General features: G+C 40.7%; 1 protein-coding gene across 2 annotated transcripts in view; it reads right to left on the bottom strand.

The window, feature by feature from the left end:
• rpn2 (ribophorin II) overlaps positions 1–24,159 on the bottom strand; it is an 85,860-nt gene extending 61,701 nt beyond the window's left edge. Inside the window, exons 1-4 of one of the 2 annotated variants that reach the window (XM_051932565.1) lie at positions 24,071–24,159; positions 20,966–21,153; positions 7,551–7,646; positions 3,921–4,096 (exon numbers count right to left, since the gene is read on the bottom strand). In XM_051932565.1, coding sequence (XP_051788525.1) covers positions 3,921–4,096; positions 7,551–7,646; positions 20,966–21,153; positions 24,071–24,083 — 473 coding nt within the window. In that variant the 5' untranslated portion in view covers positions 24,084–24,159. The remainder of the gene's footprint in view (positions 1–3,920; positions 4,097–7,550; positions 7,647–20,965; positions 21,154–24,070) is intronic. The other variant, XM_028812116.2, reaches the window with a different exon arrangement.
• Positions 24,160–24,390: the final 231 nt, after the last annotated feature.

Raw genomic sequence — 24,390 nt, 5'->3', positions numbered from 1 at the left:
GAAGCTTACAAATTGTTCAAAACAAGTCTAATGAAACAAAGAATTTGGATGCAAGTCTTTTATGCGAGAATGATTTTATTGCAGTTCAATCAAAAAATTGAGGGTTTCCTTTTTAGCTATGAAAAGATGCTCTTAGCATTATTTGTTTATTAACAGGTCATGAATCTCCACACCGCTCACCAAACAAGTTTTCCATGTTGAAACATTGTGTGTTTTCAATTAACACTTGCATTCAATTAGTTTTATCTGTTTTTGACAATAAATTAATATGACAATGTATACAGTGCAAGAGGGGATTTCGTAAAGCAGTAACACTTAATCTGTAACAATTACTGAAGAAATATCATTACAAAGACTATCGACTTGGCGCGCGCTACGCTGCGCGTTGGATGACCACAGTTGAAGGACTCCCTGTTTAAACGCGCCTGGCAGTCGTGAACTGGATCCTTCATCGCACCGCATTTGATTTTTGCATGGGAAACAAAATTTCAAAACAAAACCCATGATTCACGAAGTGTGGGACGCAGACTAATCAGAATCGCATACATTGTGTAAATGGTTGTAAGGAAGAGGAGTGGAGACGCGTCATTGCGGTAATGTCTGTGAGTGGTTAAGTGTCAGTTTGTTGCGAGCGGGAACGGCGAGAGCGTTCACTCGGAGTTTCTTGGGAGACCGTACATTTCTGTATATTACGGTTGTTTTGCAATCGTAAGGATCTCTCGTCGGGTGTCTCATTGGCACGCTTTTGCCTCTTTCTTTCGTGATCACGGCGTAATCTGTCTTCTCTCTCTGTAGGGTTTCAGTTGCCTTTCGTTGTGTGGCAGAGACACGTCGTTGAGCTAATCTGTGTGAATGCTGAGTGTCCGTTTCTTGCGAGCGACTGGCACGCCTTTGCCTGTTTGCTTCGTGATCACGCTGTAATGTGTCCTCTCTCGCAGGAGCAGGTTCAGTTGCCTTTCGTTTCGGCATTGTTCGATAAGGTCTCCTCCGTACAAGTGCACATGGGTAGCTGAAGACGGAAAGGCATAGTGGGCTGGAAGGGAGAAAATAGAAAATCGCGGCTTGAAACACCCATCCGACTCAGACGCGGGGCTCGAAATACTCAAGTGCACATGTAGCAAAGTGTAAATGTTATTTATAATTTTTTTTTTTTTTTGTTATGAACTTCCCCAAAAGAGTTGATCCCTGTAAATAGTTAATAGTATATCAACAATATAATCTGTTGTAGTACGAGCGTTAATTAGCGTCACACCTCATAACCTGCATACACCATGTTTTTGGCTCTAACGCCAGAAGCACGGGGGATGCTGTAAGGGTAGGTTGTGGTTTCTGTTTCTTTCGTGATTTTTTTTATTTCATTTACTTTGTGTTAATAATTTATAATCGATTTCATTTATTATTTAATAGGCAGAGGGGAGAAGACGTTAATGTGACGCTCTGTCTATTTTCTTTACTTTTGTTTTGAAAAGGTATGCTCTATATATATATATATATATATATAAAATATATTTTCTTTAATTTTCACTTGTTGAGAATATATAATTAGGATTTTTTTTGTATAAAGTCTATGTGTATTGTAAATAGTTCTGTGGAAAATTGGATTAATTTTTTTTTTGTAAATAGTTTTTATATGTAATGTGTTTGTATAAATAAAAACGCGAGAAGCGCGGTGGACGTTGTAGGGGCAGAGGGGAGAAGACGTTAATGTGACGCTCTGTCTATTTCTTTACTTTTCTTTTGAAAAGATTTTCGGGAACAGGAAAAATAAAAGCAAAGGGGAAAGAACGGAGGGGGGTAAGCAGGAATTCTGAGAGGGGAAGGACTGGGGCTTTTCTATGGGGCGGCTATACAGCCAAAAGGAACCAGGACCCGGACACGGACACCACGCTGGGCTTTTATTATATAGATTAGTTGACAAGGAACAATTTTAGATCAAGTAAACTCAAGATGTGTTTAAAACACATGCTTTTGTGTTGTTAAACAGATACTTCCAGAATTATCACTGCACATTATAAATATAAAAACACATTGCCATAATACTGCACTTTTGAACTGAAGACTCAACCAATGAATGCGTGGGAGAGGCAGCATGCATTACATTTTGAGCAAGTGATGGGATAAATGATCAATGGATGTTTTTCCATATTGTTTGCCTTTGTACAGCATTGGTAGCCATTTGATTCTGTTACATCATAAACTTTTTTCAACTCTCCATTCTGTATGAAAATATGACATTAAAATTTTTTTCCAGCCTTCACTACAAACTTCACGTGGTAAGTAACATATAAAAAAAATATTTCTGGGTGGGGGCGGCATGGTGGTGCAGTGGTAGCGCTGCTGCCTCGCAGTAAGGAGACCTGGGTTCACTTCTCGGGTCCTCCTTGCGTGGAGTTTGCATGTTCTCCCCATGTCTGCGTGAGTTTCCTCCCACAGTCGAAAGACATGCAAATTAGGTGGATTGGTGATTCTAAATTGTCCTCAGTGTGTGGGTGTGTGTGTGTGTACCCTGCGGTGGGCTGGCGCCCTGCCCAGGATTTGTTCCTGCCTTGTGCCCTGTGTTGGCTGGGATTGGCTGTGACCCTGTGTTAGGATATAGCGGGTTGGATAATGGATGGATATTTCTGGGAGGAGTATTCCTTTGATAAAATATGCCACAATAATTGTAAAAATATTTCAGGAAGATTACAATTCAAGTTTAATTTTTATTTCTCATTGTTTTGCATTTTAATCAAATGGCATTTTCTAAAATTATAATTATCTGTATTGTGCACAGTGCTCTGAAGTTATAAATGGGAAATCTGTAATATTTATACACCAGTAACGGCGCAGTGCACGATAACGTGCAGTGAATACACTTGACTTGATCATTCCTAGTTTTCATCCTCTTTCTCTGTATGTTTAGCATTCATTTGCTCAGAGGTTGATGTGCTTGCTGCTTCATGAGCAGCAATTCTTTTCTCCACCCTAGCGGCCCGCATCTTCTCCTTTTGTCGGCATGTTTTCGCATTAAAACTGATTAAGTCAGTGTTTGTGTTGCAATTACTTAGTATGTTTTCCTTAATTTTTCACTTAAGCCGGCACTAAAGTCTTCAATCTGCCTCAAGAATGATTTAAGATATGAAGAGATAGGTGAAGTGACGGCAAAGGTGGTAGGGAATGAGAATGGCGCCCCTACACATGCGCCACACACCCGTCGCCGAGAGTTGATTCTACAATATAATAAAATAAAAAGAGGAATAACCTTGAAGGTCAATCATCACCCTGAAAGCGGATAGTAGACGTCACGTAGTATACAGTATGTGTACCAAATGTCAGGTCAATAGGTCAAGCAGTTTGTGAGCGACAGGTGATTTAAAATCCTAAACGGACAGCCACGGTAGCGTATTATATAAGAAGAAAATACACTTTGGATAGAACAGATCATATAAACTTTACCATTTCAAATTGATAATATTTTCATCAAAGAAACTCCCAAGGTTTTATTTTTTTAAATTGATAGTAAAAGGTTTTTTTACTTAATGCTTCCTCTAGTAATGCTATCAGCTATTAGCATGTAGTTTGCTTTTATTGTTATTTAACAACTAAATTTAAATGCAGGAAATTGTGCTAAATAAAACTTATGACTGTGTTTTCAGAAAGAATGGTAGCCCATCCAAATACTTAAAAGTATTTACTTTGAATCGCTGTATAAGCAAAATGGTCAAAAATGTAAATTACATTTTATATTTAATTTATATTCTCTATATTCCAACATCCATTTGTAGGATGATATTAAGACATTTAATAACTGATCCACTGATAAGCAGTATTTATCCTTAAATCAATTAATGTTTTATTGCTCATTGTTGTTAAATGCCACAACTATATACAGCCTTCAACTGTTAAAAGAGATGCTAAACCCAATACAAAAACAAACTTACGCAAGAACATTGTCTTCTTTGGTGATACGAGCTGTTAAAGCGCTCACTACCTCTTGGGACGAAAGAGGTAGTCCAAGAGAAGTGAGGGCAGAAACAGCATGGTAGATCTGAGATACTGATGAATCTTCACTTATAGTTGCCAAAAGTAAGTCACGAGTTTCATTTGATACAGGCACCTGAATACAGACATAAATAAAAGTAAGCTACATCTAGATCCAGAATTACACTTTTTTTAATCTACAAAGCTAAATGGATATGTATAGATTCATTGTGAGTATCAAATTTTTTTTGTACCTACATAAACTGTAATAGTCAAGTATCAAAAGTCCAAAAGAAATGTCAAGACAACTCAAGGTGAATTTTATTTTCCAGGGAAAAAAATCTAAAGTTTTCATCTATGGAATAACAAACAAATGACAACATGCTGAAACAAATAAAAAAATACACTTACTTGAAATCCCAAAATATACTTTATAGAACCAGTTGTGCTACACTTTAGCACTATAGGTTAATTCCTGAAGGAACAAATGATCTCATTTTGTTTTTATTCTGCACTGTAGGACTCTACAACTTGTCAGGGACTGCTAAAGCAGAATTTCGGTGGAAAGAACAAGCAGGATCATTTAGCATTGAATTTTTTCCCACATTACCTGCTTGTTATTTGTAGGTTTTCTTTGATCTATCCCAATGGCCAGGTAATTTTGTTGCTCATTCCACAGTCAGTGGGACTGCACAGATGTCAGCTTGTTTAATTCCAAGCATTTAAGTAAATAGGAGCCTATCATAAAGTAAACTATCAAGATTTCTTCAATTGTAGAATGAACAATTTAATGTTGATTGAATTTCTCTGTGTAAGAGCATTTATTTAGTGTGCTATTGCAGCCTGGGGCCTCCTCATGCCTTATCTGTAGTGTTTATTTGTACTGTTCATGGTGGCATTTTCCTTTTTTTCAAAGGAGCTAGTTACACAGTTGCCCAATTCCAGCTTTCCCATGTCTAGTTTAGTGAAGAAAAAGCATCTATAGGCCACGGACTAGGTTGCTTGTGAGTAAGGATTTCCTGTGGTGAAACACTACAGTTTTCTTTGCATCACTTTATTAATAGTTATACTGCTCATTTTCAAACAATTCCACTAACCCTTATATGGTGCAATCTATGGTACATTACTGGTTGTATGAAATTTTTCTTCTAAAGTCAATGATGATCTGTTTCGTGTCTATTATACAAGAATGTAAGACATTTAACAAACAAGAAGAGATCATTCGGTCCGTAAAACTCATTTATTTAGCTAATCAATAAGCTGTACCAATATCTCACCCGGAGATTTCTTAAAGGTTGTTACAGATTCTCACAATTTTCAGTAAAGAACATATTCAATGGCTTCAGTCTTAAATGCATTTCCTCTTAATTTCCATGGGGTCACCATATACGTGATTCACTATTTAGTTGAATGAATTCAGCTATATCTAGTTTATCAATGCCTTTGAGGATTTTGAAGACCTGGATTAGGTTGCCATGCAGTCTGCTCTGCCGGAGACTAAACAGGTTTAATTCTCCGAGAATCCAAGAGCATGACATGTCCCTAAGCTCTGGGATGTACTCAGTTGGTCTCATCTGCACATCTTCAAGTGCTGCTATGTCTTTTTTGAAGTGCGGTCACCACAACTGCACATAATATTCCCAGGTGGTTCCCAGCATTTTCTTTAGCTCCATACTTCAGGGAATGAAGTTTTCATTCAATTAGTAGAGTGATGAATTGTGCCGACTGGTTTACTGGAGTTGCTTCTGTGAGATCGGGGCTCCAGTGATGGTCTTATTTGTCTCAGTGAGTATTTTGACATTGGTGTAGCAATCCTCCCAGAAGATAGGAAGAATGTTTTAAAGGCAACAACACTGATATAATCTTAAGTGTTGTTAGGTGGATATCTTAAGATTTATCTACTGTACATATGAGTATTGATGGAAAACAACTTCACAGACCTCTAGCTTGGTTCCTTAAAGATGAAGTTCTCACAAACCTGATTGAGATGTTTTTTTGAAGAAGGAAAGCTCTTTGTTAAACTCAAAAACCTTCATAACACCGACACTAATATTACATTTCACTAAAATAGCACCTTCCCCATGCTCAAAATCCTTAGAACATGAGTGCAGAGGTCTCTCTATTGCCATCCATAAAAACAGGCACCAGTAATATCCACAACACTACCAGGACTGAATTGATAAAAACTATACAGAATCCAAAGACCTCCTATACTTGTGTGTGGTAAAGTTGTGCTATATCACAACAGAAGTATGAAGCAAAACTGAAACAATGATGGACGTCCATTACTTCAAAAGCAAATGGTGAAAGGAAAAAGTAAAGAACATTCAAAGTTTTGCTAAAGGCCACAATACGCCAAGTTCTTTCTAGGTGACAAAGACATTACATGCAACAATCTGGAATGGACAGAGTCTACTCAGGTACAAAAAAAATGAAGTCCTCCAAAAGACAATGCTACCAAAACATCACTTTGAACAACTGCTGAACTGTGTATGCGTAGTGACAAACACCACCATTTCAGCAGTTCCTCAACATTCAGAAAACCCACCTCTGGGAGAGCCACCAATTCTAGTAGGATATGAGCTGTGGCCCCACTGTCAATCCTGCAGAGACATTCAAAGCTGCTGTGAAGGCTTGGAACACAAGATCTAAAAGGCCTCTGGAAACATCTGGATAAACAAACAAACACACCACACCTTCTAACATTATAACCATTTTAATAAAGATAATGAATCAGTGTGTGTGGTGATTAGAGGACACTATATCTCATATGTGCTCCTAAATCACCAGTCCCTCTTACTAAGGAAATCTTTTCCAAGTTCCAGGGTGGCTTCAGACTATCCTGAGACACTGCCAAAATATTTGTTACTTGACAAATCAAAGAGAAATGCTGGAAAGTACAGCAAAAACTGCTTTAATAAATCCGATGAAGGCTTTAATTTCATCAGTTTGGAAACTCTCTATAAAATCCTGTCTCAACTAGGATGTCCTACCAAATGCATCACTATACTGTGGCCGTTTAACCCCAGGTGACTGCTAATACCCTTTGCAATTAAATGAAAACAAATCCAAACATATTCTGAACAATTTTAAAACAGGGTTTTCTCAATACTATGGCTCTTTTCACCATTCCACTTCATCTGATTCTTCTTGATATAAAAGTACTTCATATTATCTTAATGCTAATACAAAAACAACCAAGATGAACAGAAGAATTCAAAAATCTCTCTGAACTCTTTTGCAAAGACTCACAAGAGTTAAGGACAGCCTAGCAAAATAAAAATAATCAAATACCTCTATGAAATTGTCTTTGGCCAAGTAACTAAATCCAAGCAATCCAGAGAAAGCTTGGAAGTTCTATACCACTTCCAATACCTCAAGCCAAGCCAACTTTACCAAAGCCAACCATCCAGGACAGAAAGTTGAACACTGCATCAGAAAAACCTACAAACTTCAAGAGACCATAAAAGACGAATTATGCACAAATGGGTAAAAATAAACATCAATACAAACGGGATAAAAAAAAAACCCTACTCTTTCAAAAAAAACTCCAGTTCATTAGGAGGTTACTTTGGTAGATCTTTACTTACCTCACAGTCTGACAGCGCCTGACTAGCCTCTGAAGCGTAGAAGAGAGAATCAATGCTTGAGGAATCAAGGTTAGACCTGAGGAACTGGCAAGCGCTCTAGAAAATACAAAAAACAAAACACCTATAGTACCATCATTTTACTCAGTTTATCATAAGGTGATACCTATTGGGGATGTTCTGCTTATTTAATCAACATATATCTAAAGGTAATAGATTTACCTCAATCCATGTGATGAATACAAAAATTACTCTAACATTTAAATGTGGACTAGTAAATGTACTTTTTTTTTTTTTTTTTTAAATAAGAAACCGGTACATTTAGCTCCACCTTGTGCCAACTGCATATTATTAATATAGGACTCTGGGATCTAAACAAAAAAAAGATTACATTAAGATAAATGTTTTTCTTGTAGCATGTTTCCACTCTTAATACATGTACACATTATTAAAAAAAAAAAAAAAACGTTTTCTCAAATTAAAATTATTCCCACAGTTTTCCTCCTCTACTAAAAAGGAGGACTGCATAGTATGGGAACATAGTTTCCAAGTTTAGTCCTGGAGAATCAATATGGCTGCAGGTTTTTGTTCCAACCAGTTTCAAAATGAATGAGTCACTCTAATTCATCTTTACCTATCATTTTCTTTCTCTCTAACCCTAAGAACAGGGAAATAATATTACATTTACATTAATAAAAAATTTGTTTTTGTCATAGTATAATGATCTTAACTCTCTTCTGTAATTATTCTATTAAAATCACCTTTAAAAGAACAGGAAGGTAACTTTTTGTAAGTTAGCCTTCACTTTAAAGCCTTTCTGTTGTATCCTATTGCCGCACGAAAAACAAAAATGTGTCACTGATGAGTATGCTGCACAATCATGACAAGCTGAGCTGCACAGAAGACAGGAAGCCACAGATTACCATAGATCACCGTGCAATAGATGTTAACAACCTGAGCAAAGCCACTCACACCTGCCAGCTCAAGGCTGCCCGTTGGCCACTTTATCTTTTTTATAACATTATTGATACCAGTGCCTAGTGCCTTCATTACGGTATATGAAATTAAATATACAAAGATTGGAACAGTGGAAAACTGAATAGAATGATAATCTTAGCTGGGCAAAAATTTGTATGGCACCTCACATTGATAGAAGATGACACCAGCCAAGAGGAATTGGGCATCAACTCCTCAAACAACTCTGCCAGAGACACAGTCAAGAGTCACAAAATATGTCAGGTATGTACACAATAAAATATTAAGACCAGAAGCACTTGTGTGAAAGGAAAGCAGTAAATCTGCAAAGAGTACGCATGCAGAGTAACTGACAGAACGACTGGATTATGCATTGCATTATTCAGGTGATCTACTATTCTCTACTGTATTATTCCTGTTGTTGTATATACAATTGCATTGTTATTGGGGATTTGTGATTACTAGAAATTTGTATTTATTGAGGATTGAAAAATTTTGAAATATGGGTTAATTTAATATCAACATAAATGTATGGTATTCTATGATGTCATTTTGATCTCTTTCTAGATCAGAGTATGTATGTATGTATAAATAAATAAATAAATGCTCCAAAAGCCTGTCATAACCAAACAAAAAAAATTAAGCCAATGAAATACAAATTGAATGATTTTCAGCAACAAGGGTAGCTGAAATAAAAAAATTAATTTGAACAGAACGGGAAGATTAAATGACAATCATTCCTCTCTATGCCTTATCTATTAAAATTAGGCATTACATATACAGTAAGGAACATAAGTATTTGAACACCCTGCGATTTTGCAAGTTCTCCCACTTAGAAATCATGGAGGGGTCTATAATTCACATTGTAGGTGCATTCCCACTGTGAGAGACAGAATGTAAAAAAAAATTCAGGAAATCACATTGTATGAATTTATTTGTATTGCACTGCTGCACATAAGTATTTGAACACCTGGCAATCAGCAAGAATTCTGGCTCTCAAAGACTTGTTACTCTGCCTTTAAGAAGTCCACTTCTACTCCACTTAGTAATCTTAATTAGTAGCACCTGTCTGAGCTCTTTAAAGACACCTGTCCACCCCACAGTCAGTCAGACTCCAACTACTACCATGGGCAAGACCATAGAGCTGTCAAAAGACACCAGAGACAAAATTGTGGACCTTCACAAGGCTGGAAAGGGCTACGGGGCAATTGCCAAGCAGCTTGGTGAAAATAGATCAACTGTTGGAGCAATTGTCAGAAAATGGAAGAGGCTAAAGACGACTGTCAGTCTCCCTTGGGATGGGGCTCCATGCAAGATCTCACCTCGTGGGGTATCACAGATGATAAGAAAGGTGAGGAATCAGCCCAGAACTACACAGGTGGAGCTGGTCAATGACATGAAGAGAGCTGGGACCACAGGTTCAAAGTTCACTGTCGGTAGAACACTATGCTGTCATGGTTTCAAATCACGCATTGCACAGAAGGTTCTCCTGCTCAAGTCATCACATGTCCAGGCCCGTCTGAAGTTTGCCAATGACCATCTGGATGAACCAGAGGAGGCATGGGAGAAAGTCATGTTGTCAGATGAGACCAAAATAGAACTTTTTGGTCTAAACTTCACTCGCCATGTTTGGAGGAAACAGAAGGAGGAGCTGCATCCCAAGAACACCATCCCTACTGTGAAGCATGGGGGTGGAAACATCATGCTTTGGGGGTGCTTTTCTGCGAAGGGGACAGGACGACTGCACTGCATTAAGGAGAGGATGAATGGTGCCATGTAATGTGAGATTTTGAGCAACAACCTCCTTCCCTCAGTCAGAGCACTGAAGATGGGTCGTGGCTGGGTCTTCCAACATGACAATGACCCGAAGCACAAAGCCAGGATAACCAAAGAGTGGCTCCGTAAGAAGCATATCAAGGTTCTGGAGTGGCCTAGCCAGTCTCCAGACCTAAATCCAATCGAAAATCTTTGGAGGGAGCTGAAACTCCATGTTGCTCAGCGCCAGCCCCGGAACCTGACATATCTAGAGGAGATCTGTGTGGAGGAGTGGGCCAAAATCCCTTTTGCAGTGTGTGCAAACCTGGTCAAGAACTACGGGAAACGTTTGACCTCTGTAATTGCAAACAAAGGCTTCTGTACCAAATATTAACACTGATTTTCTCAGGTGTTCAAATACTTATGTGCAGGAGTGCAATACAAATAAATTCTGTACAAATCATACAATGGGATTTCCTGAATTTTTTTTTTTTTTTTTTTACATTCTGTCTCTCACAGTGGGACTGCACCTACAATGTGAATTTCAGACCCCTCCATGATTTCTAAGTGGGAGAACTTGCAAAATCACAGGGTGTTCAAATACTTATGTTCCTCACTATAAATGTAAACCACCCACCCATTAGCTTGTTTTTTTTTTTTAAAAAAACAAAATATTGTTAATTTGAATTTTTTTTTAAATGATAGTTCTGAAACAATCATAAGAAGGGAAAAAAATCTGCGATTTAAGAGTGATCTCACATTGCAGAGTTAAAACACTGCCAATAACAGGCCCTATTTAATAATGTTAATGACCCCTCCTCGAACCGCCACCTTATCGTGGTGGAGGGGTTTGCGTGTCCCAGTGATCCTAGGAGCTCTTGTCTGGGCCTTTATGCCCCTGGTAGGGCCACCCAAGGCAAACTGGTCCTAGGTGAGGGATGAGACAAAGTGCGGTTCAGCAGACCTTCCATGATGAATAAAAAATATGGACGCCGTTTTCCCTTGCCGGGACGCGGGTCACCGGGGCCCCCCTCTGGAGCCAGGCCTGGAGGTGGGGCTCGATGGCGAGCCCTGGTGGCCGGGCTTGCACCCATGGGGCTCGGCCGGGCACAGCCCGAAGAGGCGAAGTGGGTCCCCCTTCCCATGGGCTCACCACCTATGGGAGGGGCCAAGGAGGTCGGGTGCAGTGTGAGTTGGGTGGTGGCCGAAGGTGGGGACCATGGCGGTCCGATCCTCGGCTACAGAAGCTGGCTCTTGGGACGTGGAATGTCACCTCTCTGAAGGGGAAGGAGCCTGAGCTAGTGCGCGAGGTCGAGAGGTTCCGGCTAGATATTGTTGGGCTTACCTCGATGCACAGCTTGGACTCTGGAACCAATCTCCTTGAGAAGGGCTGGACTCTACCACTCTGGACTTGCCCCCAGTGAGAGGCGCCGAGCGGGTGTGGGCATACTTATTGCCCCCCGACTTGGAGCCTGTACATTGGGGTTTACCCGGTGGACGACAGGGTAGCCTCCTTTCGTCTTCGGGTGGGGGGACGGGTCCTAACTGTTGTTTGTGCGTATGCACCGAACAGCAGTTTCGAGTACCCACCCTTTTTGGAGTCCCTGGAGGGGGTGCTAGAGGGCATACCTTCTGGGGACTCCCTCGTACTGCTGGGAGACTTTAATGCTCACGTGGGCAATGACAGTGAGACCTGGAAGGGTGTGATTGGGAGGAATGGCCCCCCTGATCTGAACCTGAGTGGTGTTTTGTTATTGGACTTCTGTGCTCATCACGGATTGTCCACAACAAACACCATGTTCAAGCATAGGGGTGTTCATATGTGCACTTGGCACCAGGACACCCTAGGCCTCAGTTTGATGATCGACTTTGTGGTTGTGTTGTCGGACTTGCAGCCACATGTCTTGGACACTCGGGTGAAGAGAGGGGCGGAGCTGTCAACTAATCACCACCTGGTGGTGAGTTGGCTTCGATGGTTGGGGAGGATGCCAGTCAGGCCTGGTAGGCCCAAACATGTTGTGAGGGTCTGCTGGGAAAGTCTGGCAGAGTCCCGTCAGAAGTAGCTTCAACCCTCACCTCCGGCAGAAATTCGACCACGTCCCGAGGGAGGTGGGGGACATTGAGTCCAAATGGGCCATGTTCCGTGCCTCTATTGTTGAGGCGGCTGACCGGAGCTGTGACCGTAAGGTGGTCGGTGCCCGTCGTGGCGGCAATCCCTGAACCCGTTGGTGGACACTGGCGGTGAGGGATGCTGTCAAGCTGAAGGAGGAGTCCTACCGGACCCTTTTGTCCTGTGGGACTCTGGAGGTAGCTAATAGGTACCGGCAGGCCAAGCGGAATGCGGCTTCGGTGGTTGCTGAGGCAAAAATTCGGGCGTGGTAGCAGTTTGGGGAGGCCATGGAGAATGACTTTTCGATGGCTTCGAGGAGATTCTGGTCCACCGTCCGGCGTCTCAGGAGGGGGAAGCAGTGCAGTGTCAATACTATATGGTGGGGCTGGTGCTCTGCTGACCTCGACTCGGGATGTTGTGGGTCGGTGGGGGGAGTACTTTGAAGACCTCCTCAATCCCACTAACATGCCTTCCACTGAGGAAGCAGAGTCTGGAGACTCAGAGGTGGGCTCCTCCATCTCTGGGACTGAGGTCACCGAGGTGGTCAAAAAACTCATTGGTGGCAGGGTCCCGGGGGTGGATGAGATATGCCCGGAGTTCCTCAAGGCTCTGGATGTTGTAGGACTGTCTTGGTTGACACGTCTCTGCAACATCACATGGATATCGGGGACAGTGCCTCTGGATTGGCAGACCGGGGTGGTGGTCCCCCTCTTTACCAGAGGGTGTGTTCCAACTACAGAGGGATCACACTCCTCAGCCTCCCTAGAAAAGTCTATTCGGGGGTTCTGGAGAGGAGGGTCCGTCGGATAGTCGAACCTTGGATTCAGGAGGAACAGTGTGGTTTTCGTCCTGGTCTCGGAACAGTGGACCAGCTGTACAGCCTTAGCAGGGTCCTACAGGGTGCATGGGAGTTGGACCAACCAGTCTACATGTGTTTTGTGGACTTGGAAAAGGCGTTTGACCGCATCCCTCGGGGAATCCTGTGGGGGGGTTCTCCGGGAGTATCGGGTACCGGACCCCCTGATAAGGGCTGTTCGGTCTCTGTACAACCGGCGTCAGAGCTTGGTCCGCATTGCCGGCAGTAAGTCGAGCCCGTTTCCAGTGAGAGTTGGACTCCACCAGGGCTGTCCTTTGTCACCGATTCTGTTCATAACTTTTATGGACAGAACTTCTAGGCGCAGCCAGGGTGTTGAGGGGGTCCGGTTTGGTGGACTCAGGTTTGGGTCACTGCGTTTTGCAGATGATGTTGTCCTGTTTGCTTCATCAGGCTGTGATCTTCAGCTCTCTCTGGATTGGTTCGCGGCCGAGTGTGAAGCGGCTGGGATGGGAATCAGCACCTCCAAATCCGAGACCATGGTCCTCAGCCAGAAAAGGGTGGAATGCCCTCTCAGGTTTGGGAGCGAGATCCTGCTCAAACTGGAGGAGTTCAAGTATCTCGTGATCTTGTTCACGAGCGAGGGAAGAATGGAGCATGAGATCGACAGGCGGATCGGTGTGGCGACCGCAGTGATGCGGGCTCTGCATCGGTCTGTCATGGTGAAAAAGGAGCTGAGCAGAAAGGCAAAGCTCTCAATTTACTAGTCAATCTATGTTCCTACCCTCACCTACGGTCATGAGGTATGGGTAGTGACCGAAAGAACGAGATCGTGAATACAAGCGGCTGAAATGAGTTTCCCCGCAGGGTGTCTGGGCTTTCCCTTAAAAATAGGGTGAGAAGCTCAGTCATCCGGGAGGGGCTCAGAGTAGAGCCACTGCTCTTCCACATTGAGAGGAATCAGATGAGGTGGCTCGGGCATCTGATCAGGATGCCTCCTGGATGCTTCCCTGGTGAGGTGTTCCGGACACGTCCAACTGGGAGACCCAGGACATGCTGGAGGGACTATGTCTCCCGACTGGTTTGGGAAAGCCTCAGGATTCTCCCCGGAGAGCAAGAAGAAGTGGCCGGGGAGAGGGAAGTCTGGGCATCTCTGTTCAAGCTACTGCCCTCGCGACCCGACCTCGAATAAGCGGAAGAGGATGGATGGATGATTGTTTTTTAATTAAGGAATTGGGTTGGAGCAATTGCTGCCCTCTAGGGCTGATACAGTTCATCCCTGATTTACAGGGTCTGAGTCTTAAAAAATCAAATCAATTAAAAGACATTAATTAAAAACAAAAACTGGTCACTAAGAAAATGGTTAGAATGAAAACATGCAACCACTGTGGCTCTTCAGGATTGGAGTTGGGCATCTAGGTTTAGAATATGTAGAGTTAGTGTGGATGTTTGCAAATTGGTTGGTTTTACCTGGGATGACAGTTTAAGCAGTACATCTGAAGATAAAACATATTACTGCCTATCTAGGAATGTGAGGTACCTACAACATGCCCTCTCACCATCCCAGAAAATACAGAGTGCTGTGAAAAGGGTCTGTAATTTGATATGTCATGTTTGCATTTATTCAGCACTGTATTGCTCTTAACACACTTTTTTTTTGTGGGTCTTCACATGTAAGGAAGTACATAACCTCCCAGTGGTAAATGAGACTACTATGGAGGTGCTGAGGGATTTAGAAACTCAAGAGGGAGAAGTACTGCTTAAATTGAATAGGATGAAATCAAACAAATCACCAACAAAGGACAAAATAATATTTACTCTGGAGTTCTTAAGGTCAGTGAGTAAATATTTATAAATCCTTGACAAAATATTTTTAGGAAGTCACTGCATATTGGAAAAATAGCAAATATCCCATTACACAAAAAAGGGTGGCCTGGCAGATCCAAGCAATTACAGGCAAGTAAACTTAACATGAATCACAGGAAAATTAATTGAAGGAATTATTAAGCACCAGTAACGGCACACTATACAATAACATGCAGTGAATACACTTGACTTGAGAATTCCTAGTTTTCATACTTTTTCTCTGTACATTTAGCATTCATTTTCTCAGAGGTTGATGCGCTTGCTGCTATCTGAGCTGCTCTTCTTTTCTACACCCGAGCGGCCTGATTCTTCTCTTCTTTCATCGGCATCTTTTTGCAATAAAACTGATTAAGTCAGTGTTTGTGTTGCAATTACTTAGTACGTTTTCCTTAAATTTTCACTTAAGCTGGCACTTAAATCTTCAATCTGCCTCAAGAATGATTTAAAATATGAAGGGGTAAGGGAAGTGACTGCAAATGTGGTAGGGAATGAACAGCGCGCATGCGCATGCACCGCACAGCTGCCCTGCTGGCCACTGCCGAGAGTTCATTCTACAATAAAATAAAATAAAAACAAAAAGAGGAATAACCCTGGAGGTCAATCATCACCCTGAAAACAGACAGTAGACATCACACAGTATACAGTCATATGAAAAAGTTTGGGAACCCCTCTTAATTCTTTGGATATTTTTTATCATTGCCGAGCTTTCAAAGTAGCAACTTCCTTTTAATATATGACATGCCTTATGGAAACCGTAGTATTTCAGCAGTGACATTAACTTTATTGGATTAACAGAAAATATGCAATATGCATCATAACCAAATAAGACGGGTGCATAAATTTGGGCACCTCAACAGAGATATGACATCAATACTTAGTTGAGCCTCTTTTTGCAAATGTAACAGCCTCTAGACGCCTCCTATAGCCTTTGATGAGTGTCTGGATTCTGGATGGAGGTATTTCTGTCCATTCTTCCATACAAAATCTCTCCAATTCAGTTAAATTTGATGGCTGCCGAGCATGGACAGCCTGCTACAAATCATCCCATAGATTTTCGATGACATTCAAGTCAGGGGACTGTGACGGCCATTCCAGAATATTGTACTTCTCCCTCTGCTTGAATGCCTTCGTAAATTTTGAACTGTGTTTTGGGTCATTGTCTTGTTGGAATATCCAACCCCTGCGTAACTTCAACTTTGTGACTGATGCTTGAACATTATCCTGAAGAATTTGTTGATATTGGGTTGAATTTATCTTACCCTCGACTTTAACAAGGGCCCCAGTCCCTGAACTAGCCCCACAGCATGATGGAACCTCCACCAAATTTGACAGTAGGTAGCAGGTGTTTTTCTTGGAATATGCCCTTCTTCCGCCATGCAAAGTGCTTTTTGTTATGACCAAATAACTCAATTTTTGTCTCATCAGTCCAAAGCACTTGTTCCAAAATGAATGTAGCTTGTCTAAATGAGCATTGGCATACAACAAGCAACTCTGTTTGTGGCCTGAGTGCAGAAAGGGCTTCTTTCACATCACCCTGCCATACAGATGTTCTTTGTGCAAATTGCGCTGAATTGTAGAACGATATACAGATACACCATCTGCAGCAAGATGTTCTTGCAGGTCTTTGGAGGTGATCTGTGGGTTGTCTGTAACCATTCTCACAATCCTGCGCATATGCCGCTCCTGTATTTTTCTTGGTCTGCCAGACCTGCTGGGTTTAACAGCAACTGTGCCTGTGGCCTTCCATTTCCTGATTCCATTCCTTACAGTTGAAACTGACAGTTTAAACCTCTGAGAGAGCTTATTGTAGCCTTCCCCTAAACCATGAGACTGAACAATCTTTGTTTTCAAATCTTTCGAGAGTTGCCTTGAGGATCCCATGCTGTCACTCTTCAGAGGAGAGTCAAAGGGAAGTACAACTTGCAATTGACCACCTTAAATACCTTTTCTCATGATTGGACACACCTGTCTATGAAGTTCAAGGCTTAATGAGATAATCCAACCAATTTGGTGTTGCAAGTAATCAGTATTGAGCAGTTACATGCATTAAAATCAGCAAAATTACAAGGTGACCCTAATTTTTGTACAGCCAGTCTTTCACATTTGATTTAATTTCATACAACTAAATACTGCTTCACTAAAAATCTTTGTTCGGAAAACACCCCAGTACTCAGATGTTCCTAGGAAATGAAAGACATACCACTGTTATCTTTTTTGTTGAAAGTAAATTATTATGCAGGCTGAGAGGGGTTCCCAAACTTTTTCATATGACTGTAGCTGTACCAAATTTCAGGTCAAAAAATGGTTTGTGAGCTACAGGTGATTTAAAATCCTGGACAGACAAACAGACTGCCACGGTAGTGTATTATATAAGAAGATAAGATTAAGCAACACATGGCAGAAGAGAGAGGTCATGTTTAACCAGCATTCCGGAATTCTATGAAGAAGCAACAAATGTATATGATCAAAGTGAAGCATCTCATATATATCTCTCTTCTGGTTCGTCCTGCTTCCACTTCAAAATTGGTCCCACCCACACGGCATTTCTCGATTCCTATTCGTCCTCTTCCATGTCGTGCACTATACTGGCCTGCTGAGTGTAATATATCCAACAAGTACTCGAGGTGCTGCCACGACGGTAAAGTAGCTTTACCACCTTTGCGGGAGCCACCTGTGTCTTTACAACAGCTTCTTACACAGCAAACATCAGAAGCTAAAAATTATCGTGAACACATTCAAGAATACATCTCTTCTCTAGTGTTTGCTTCCATGGGTGCACAGATAACCTCCTCGCCATGGACCATACTGTTTTAAAATACACGGGCAAATTTATCACCAAATCTCTCCACTATACGCTAACACTTCTACCTCTCCAGGATATGGACAGTTGTATGTTTTTGACACAGCACAAGCTACTGAAGTACGCTTACAAAATAAAGCAAACTCTGTATGCAGCGAAAATTTACTTCTCCAGCTAGATTCCATGCTCAGAACCATCAACCCCTTCGCTAAATCATACAAACAACATGCATAAAATCGCTCAGTCCAATCCAACAGCATCTGTACGAATGGTTTTCATTGAAAACCCTAGGCAGGATTTACAACGATACAATGCCTCGACATGTCACACCGATGTTGCAGCGATTTTCATCGAAGAAGGCGGCGAACCGCCTGCCGAAAGGGACATTTGCATATATCCCATAGGCAACTCTTGTAAACAGATTTCCGCGCTCAATATGAATTGCGATCCTATGGTTTACCTGCTTTTATTCCCTTGCGGAGACATTGGCTGGCACAAAGATTTACAACATGTTCCCGATAAAAGAACTGCCAAGCGAATAAGGCTTACTCAATGGCAATTTTATGCATACAGATTAGCAATGAGGAATACATTTAGTATTTTGCACTCCAGCGGCAAACTATTCCAACAGTACGTCGTAGATGCGCATGTTAAAACAGAGGGTGTCCGTCTCAACTATCTCAGATTACATCAACAAGATCAACGCGTCGGACAATACAAAGGACTTTCAGACGCACTGCAAACAAACGCTGAAAATAACAACGTATGTGTAGGCAAAATGATCATATTACCGTCCACATTTCCAGGAAGTCCAAGATACATGCAACAAAACTATCAGGATGCCATGGCCACAGTACGTAAATTTGGAAAGCCTCATTTATCACTTTCATATGTAATCCTGCTTGGCTGGAAATTCTACATGCACACTGCATCTTTCAAGAAGTATTTATTTCTTCTTGATTTCTGAATTCCTTTCTCACCGTTTTCCGTTCCTATTCTTACACCGCCGTATGCTACGGCGGGCGTCGGCTAGTATGATATTATTTATACTGACTATTTGATAAGGTGCCACATGAGAGGCTGGGCTTACAGTGCAAGGAACCCTATCATAATTGGATGATGTTAAGAGTGGTGTTGCACGGGGATCAGTGCTAAGGACACTGCTAATATTTTATATACGTACACACACACACACAATTTGGATATGAATGTAAGAAACAAGCTGGTTAAGTTTGCAGATGAAACCAAGATAGATGGACTGAAAGATAATATGGAATCATTACAGAGGCCTTTGGACCTCAAACAGGCTTGGGAAGATTTGAGGCAGATGAAATTTAATGTCAGTAAATGCAAAGTATTACATCCATCCATCCATTTTCCAACCCGCTGAATCTGAACACAGGGTCACGGGGGTCTGCTGGAGCCAATCCCAGCCAACACAGGGCACAAGGCAGGAACCAATCCCGGGCAGGGTGCCAACCCACCGCAGGACACACACACAAACACACCCACACACCAAGCACACACTGGGGCCAATTTAGAATCGCCAATCCACCTAACCTGCATGTCTTTGGACTGTGGGAGGAATCCGGAGCGCCCGGAGGAAACCCACGCAGACATGGGGAGAACATGCAAACTCCACGCAGGGAGGACCCGGGAAGCGAACCCGGGTCCCCAGGTCTCCCAACTGCGAGGCAGCAGCGCTACCCACTACACTACACCGTGCCTCCCCAAAGTATTACATGAGGAAGTAAAAATGTTGGGTTTGAATACACAATGGGATGTCTGAAAATCGAAAGTACACCTTATGAGAAGGAATTAGGAATCGGAGTGGACAACACTATCAACTTACCGACAGTGTTCAGAAGCCATTAAGAAGGCTAACAGAATGTTAGATTACATAGCACGACGTGTGGAGTATAAATCCAAGGAGATTATGCTCAAGCTTTATAATGCACTGGTGAGGCCTCATCTGAGTACTGTGCACAGTTTTGGTGTCCAAGTAGTATGGTAGACAGTAGAATTCTAGGGACTTTTAAAACTATTTTTTTTAAAGAATTAAGTGGATAAGACTGGCAAGCTTTGTTGGGCTGCAAGGCCTGTTCTCATCTATATTGTTCTAATGTACTATTTTGTCTCACTGATCCATATAAATATGCTTTAAGAACTGTATTTCCAAAACTGTATAGCATATAATGTATAAATGTGGATGTATCCTTTCTTAAAAAATAAATTAAAAGTGAAGTTGAAAAAAGCACAAAGAAAAAACTGCCATAAAAATCTTCTTTCAGCCATTAGGGGTTGCCAAAGCGGATCATCTTCTTCCTTATCTTGCTGTCCTCTGCATCTTGCTCTGTTACACCCATCACATGCATGTCCCCCTCGTTCACCACATCCATAAACCTTCTCTTAGGCCTTCCCCTTTTCTTCTTACCTGGCAGCTCTATCCTTAGCATCCTTTTCCCAATATACCCAGCATCTCTTCTCTGCAAATCTCTAAACCAACGCCATCCTGCCTTTCTGACCTTGTCTCCAAACTAACTTAATTTACTAAAAATCCATGTCACAATGACTTTTTGATTTATCACTGTTTAATTAAAAAGCATTTCTTTCACATATTAAATACATTATCAAGTGTTTTTGCAGCATTAAATCAAACCAGTCACCTATCCTGGTGAATTTGCTCTGATGAGGGTCATAAAAAGATTATTCAAACAGCAACATGAATATGATAGGAACTCACTGGGGATGAGAGAAATTCAACTCAATGCACACTTGCTTAAAAGTAACTCTTAGTAGCAAAATCAACTTTGTAATAATAATAATAATTCATTACATTTATATAGCGCTTTTCTCAGTACTCAAAACGCTATCCACACAGGGAGGAACCGGGAAGCGAACCCACAATCTTCAACTTTAATGAATCTCTGAACAGTGAGGTAAAACCAGAAGACATACTGTTCATAAATACATAAATATTGAATTGCCCACAAAAATACTGTAAAGAAAACATTATGCAAATGAAGTGTAATTGCAAACTAGTCCATATTAAAAGAGGGTGGCTGACTATTGGAAAATTTTTAATTCACTGAACTTACCTTTTCATCTGACACTCGGGTCCCAAGTTTATTCAACCCCACAATGGTGTAAAATGCAGACTGCAAGTCTTCAAAAGGCTGATCCAAAGTAGCCTGGAGTCTGGTAACGTCAGTGCTGGACAAATGGTGAGTAGGAGTCAGAGCCTTCGCACTGACTGCCAGGGCAATGAGCAGAAAAGAGGTGAATACTGTGGAGCAAGGAAAAAAAAACATGAAGAACAAGTGGTCATTTTAGATGTGCTTTTCTGTTGTTAACCCAGATTCTTAAAATTCCAATTTGTTTCATGTCCTATGAAACTGTTCTGAACGCAATCTTGGGCAAACATCCATTTTAAAAAGTAATCAAAGTGGTGGCTAACTACATTGTTTAAAATTAAGACTTTTCGTTCACAATTAGTCACACATTCATTCTGCCTGTATTTAAACATGTCAGGGAACAAACACTTCAGCACAGTGCCATTTGACAGCACAAGTTGCAATTATCAGTATTAGTTTAACATACTCTAATACAGGTATACTCAAACCAGTTAAATTCAACTCATGCTTACAAGGACTGCTGCTTCTCTAAGTAGCATAGCTTGAAATACAGAAAATAACCCTGGATAGAGCGTTAGTCTATGATTGGGCACAATAAATGCAAGGAAAAAAAGAGTCAATTGCTTTTAGCCTTAGAACATTTAGTTCAACCCAATTTTCCATTATGTTGTTTGAACTTAATACTGCATGTCTGTGAATTTGCCTTACTTTTTTTTTTTTTTTCAATAAAAGAAAGGTAATACCATTTCCTGCACATTTTGTGTATAGCTGGTCTTTTAAGCTCAAAGACAGTTATTGGGATATTCTAAATTATATTCTAAAGATATACATCTTAAAGAAAAAAATTAAAGAGGAAATATGAAAAACATTTGAAAAATATGGTTAACACCTTTTAAAACATACCACATGCTAAGCTGTTATGCTAAACTTTTATTTTTTTATAAATTGAATATGTTGATCTTCAGTATGTGCTAACATTTACAGGATGTTAAAAGTATCATATGTTGGGAATTAATATCTTCCATAAACTGCTTTTTCATCATGTTAAAGGGTTTTTAAAGTATCTGCTTTGCCTTTATGCAAATTTCAAGTCTTGTTGCACTGATTTCCTTCATACTATTAAAACGCAGGAGCAGTCAATGAGCTAACCAGAGATTTGGAATCTGAAAGAGACAGCAGGGTGAAGCAGCCTCCTTTACTCAGTCTTCCAGACTTGAATTAAGAAGCATATTACTCATATTGCTAAATTTCTGCCTTACAGGTAAGTTAATTGAAAATAAACTTTAAAAAGATTGGGATAGGTTGGAAGGTAGATAGATGTGAAAGGCACTATATGATAGAGATAGATAGGATGTGAAAGGCACTATATGATGGATGGATGCATGGATAGATGTGAAAGGCACTATATGATGGATGGATGCATGGATATATATGAAAGGCACTATATGATAGATAATACCTACATCATTTTAGCGGAAATCAGTATCTGGTCATCATTTTTAAAAAATGATTTATTTCAGATCATATCGTAACCAGGGGTGTGCAAAGTCATTCCTGGAGGGCCGCAGTGGCCGCGGGTTTTTGTTCCAACCCAGTTGTTTAATTAGAAAACAATCCTTGCCAATAATTACATTTCATGGCTTGTTAGTGCTTTAACTCTGCTATGTCAAGTCATTCTCAAATCCTAGATTTTTTTTTCCATTCTAAAGATATCCAAATATTTTGAAGTGTAAAACGGATGGGTAATTCTCAATCCTTCACTTTTTTCTCTTCTCTTTCCTTCCAAGTATTTAATTAAACCAAATAGTGCCTGATAAATACACACAGGCATAAAGGGTAACAAGCAAAATGGATAACTGCTGGTTTCTTTTGTCATTTGCATCTTATTGCTAATAAGGAGCAATTACAAACCAAGAATGCAGCTGTTTAAGACTTAAATAAGCAATAAGGGTTCAAAATCTTAACGAGGGAGATAACTAAAATGAAGCAGAAGTGTTTCTAGAGCAATATGTGCTTCTTATTAAGCAAATGGGTTAGAACAAAAACCTGCAGCCACTGCGGCCCTCCAGGAATGACTTTGCACACCCCTGTGTAAACGAAAGAAACTCCTCAGTTTACGCGGATAAAAACATTTTTGAATTATTTAATTTTCTTTATTGCTTCAGGAGATACTTGACATCTTGTAAAATCTTCCGAATGCTAAAAATTGTGAGAAGAGAGCTAGCGAAAAAAAAAAAACAAACTAGTTATTCTTGGCCAACAAATTAATCGGTGCAGTTTCAAAATGTTTGAAAACTATACAGCAACAACTTTTTTTCAAAACTGGGTGAATTCGAATGGTTGCTAAAGTCTAAAGCACGATGAGCGAATGTGGGCGTGTGGTCGAATCTGCCATGCAATGACCTGGCTATTCATACAAACCGAGACCAGTCTAGTACCTGAACATTAAATATTTCTCCGTAGATTTAAGCATTTTAATTGGGGTGAAACAATTCACGTTACAGTATAAAAGAAAACAGAGAGATAGGTCCTTTATTCGTATACCATACGTTACCTAGCAGCTTTCATAGCGATGTCTAAGTAAGAATCTACTTCAAAAATGACCTCAAAAAAAGAGATGACTGCAATATCTGTGGCGATGAAGTAAATAAGGTGCAGCAAAACTAATCGGTGCACTCCTGCAAAAAATGCAACCAAAGGATGACAAACGTGAAAAACTGAGTGACTGTTCACTCGCGTAAACAGGAACACGGACGTGCACGTCAAATCGTCTGTGAACGAAGTATTTTCTAATGCTCCTTAATTTGTGGTTTTACTATTCTACTTTTGTACTTCGGAATATATACTCTCTGAAATCTAGAATGTCGTATTACCCCTGAAATATGCACTTTACTCCTGTTACGAGCATACCAATTGATAATACAACTTGATTCGTTGGATAATCCAAACTATACAAACCGATTTAATACAAAGCGTTTCGTAATTTAGCGCATGAAAACTAGGAAAATGCTTCTGTGTGGAAGAAGTAGGGCATCTAAAATGAAAAGCGTTCCCATTTCATTCACTTACCGGGCTGCGCCATGTCTCCGAGTGTAACGTCACCATGCAAGAGAGCAATTCCGGGTCTGTTGGATTGTACCACCTAATGGGACCGTAGGTAAACAGTAGATTACGGGATAATAAAGCCAGGCTACCTGCGTGAATTGTTATCAATATTGTACATGAGATTAGATAGTTTTATATTTTTTAATTTAATATCTACTGTAAAATAAATACATTTGATATAAAAGCATACCTGCGAATGTTGTGATATTTTAACACCCCTATATTCGAACTAATCCTCATTCAATAACCTAAGTAGTATTTAAAGATGCACGAATATAATTTAA

This window comes from Erpetoichthys calabaricus, chromosome 10, assembly GCF_900747795.2.
Source record: "Erpetoichthys calabaricus chromosome 10, fErpCal1.3, whole genome shotgun sequence".
Taxonomy (NCBI): Eukaryota; Metazoa; Chordata; class Cladistia; order Polypteriformes; family Polypteridae; genus Erpetoichthys; species Erpetoichthys calabaricus.
This window is presented reverse-complemented; position numbering and strand designations above follow the sequence as displayed.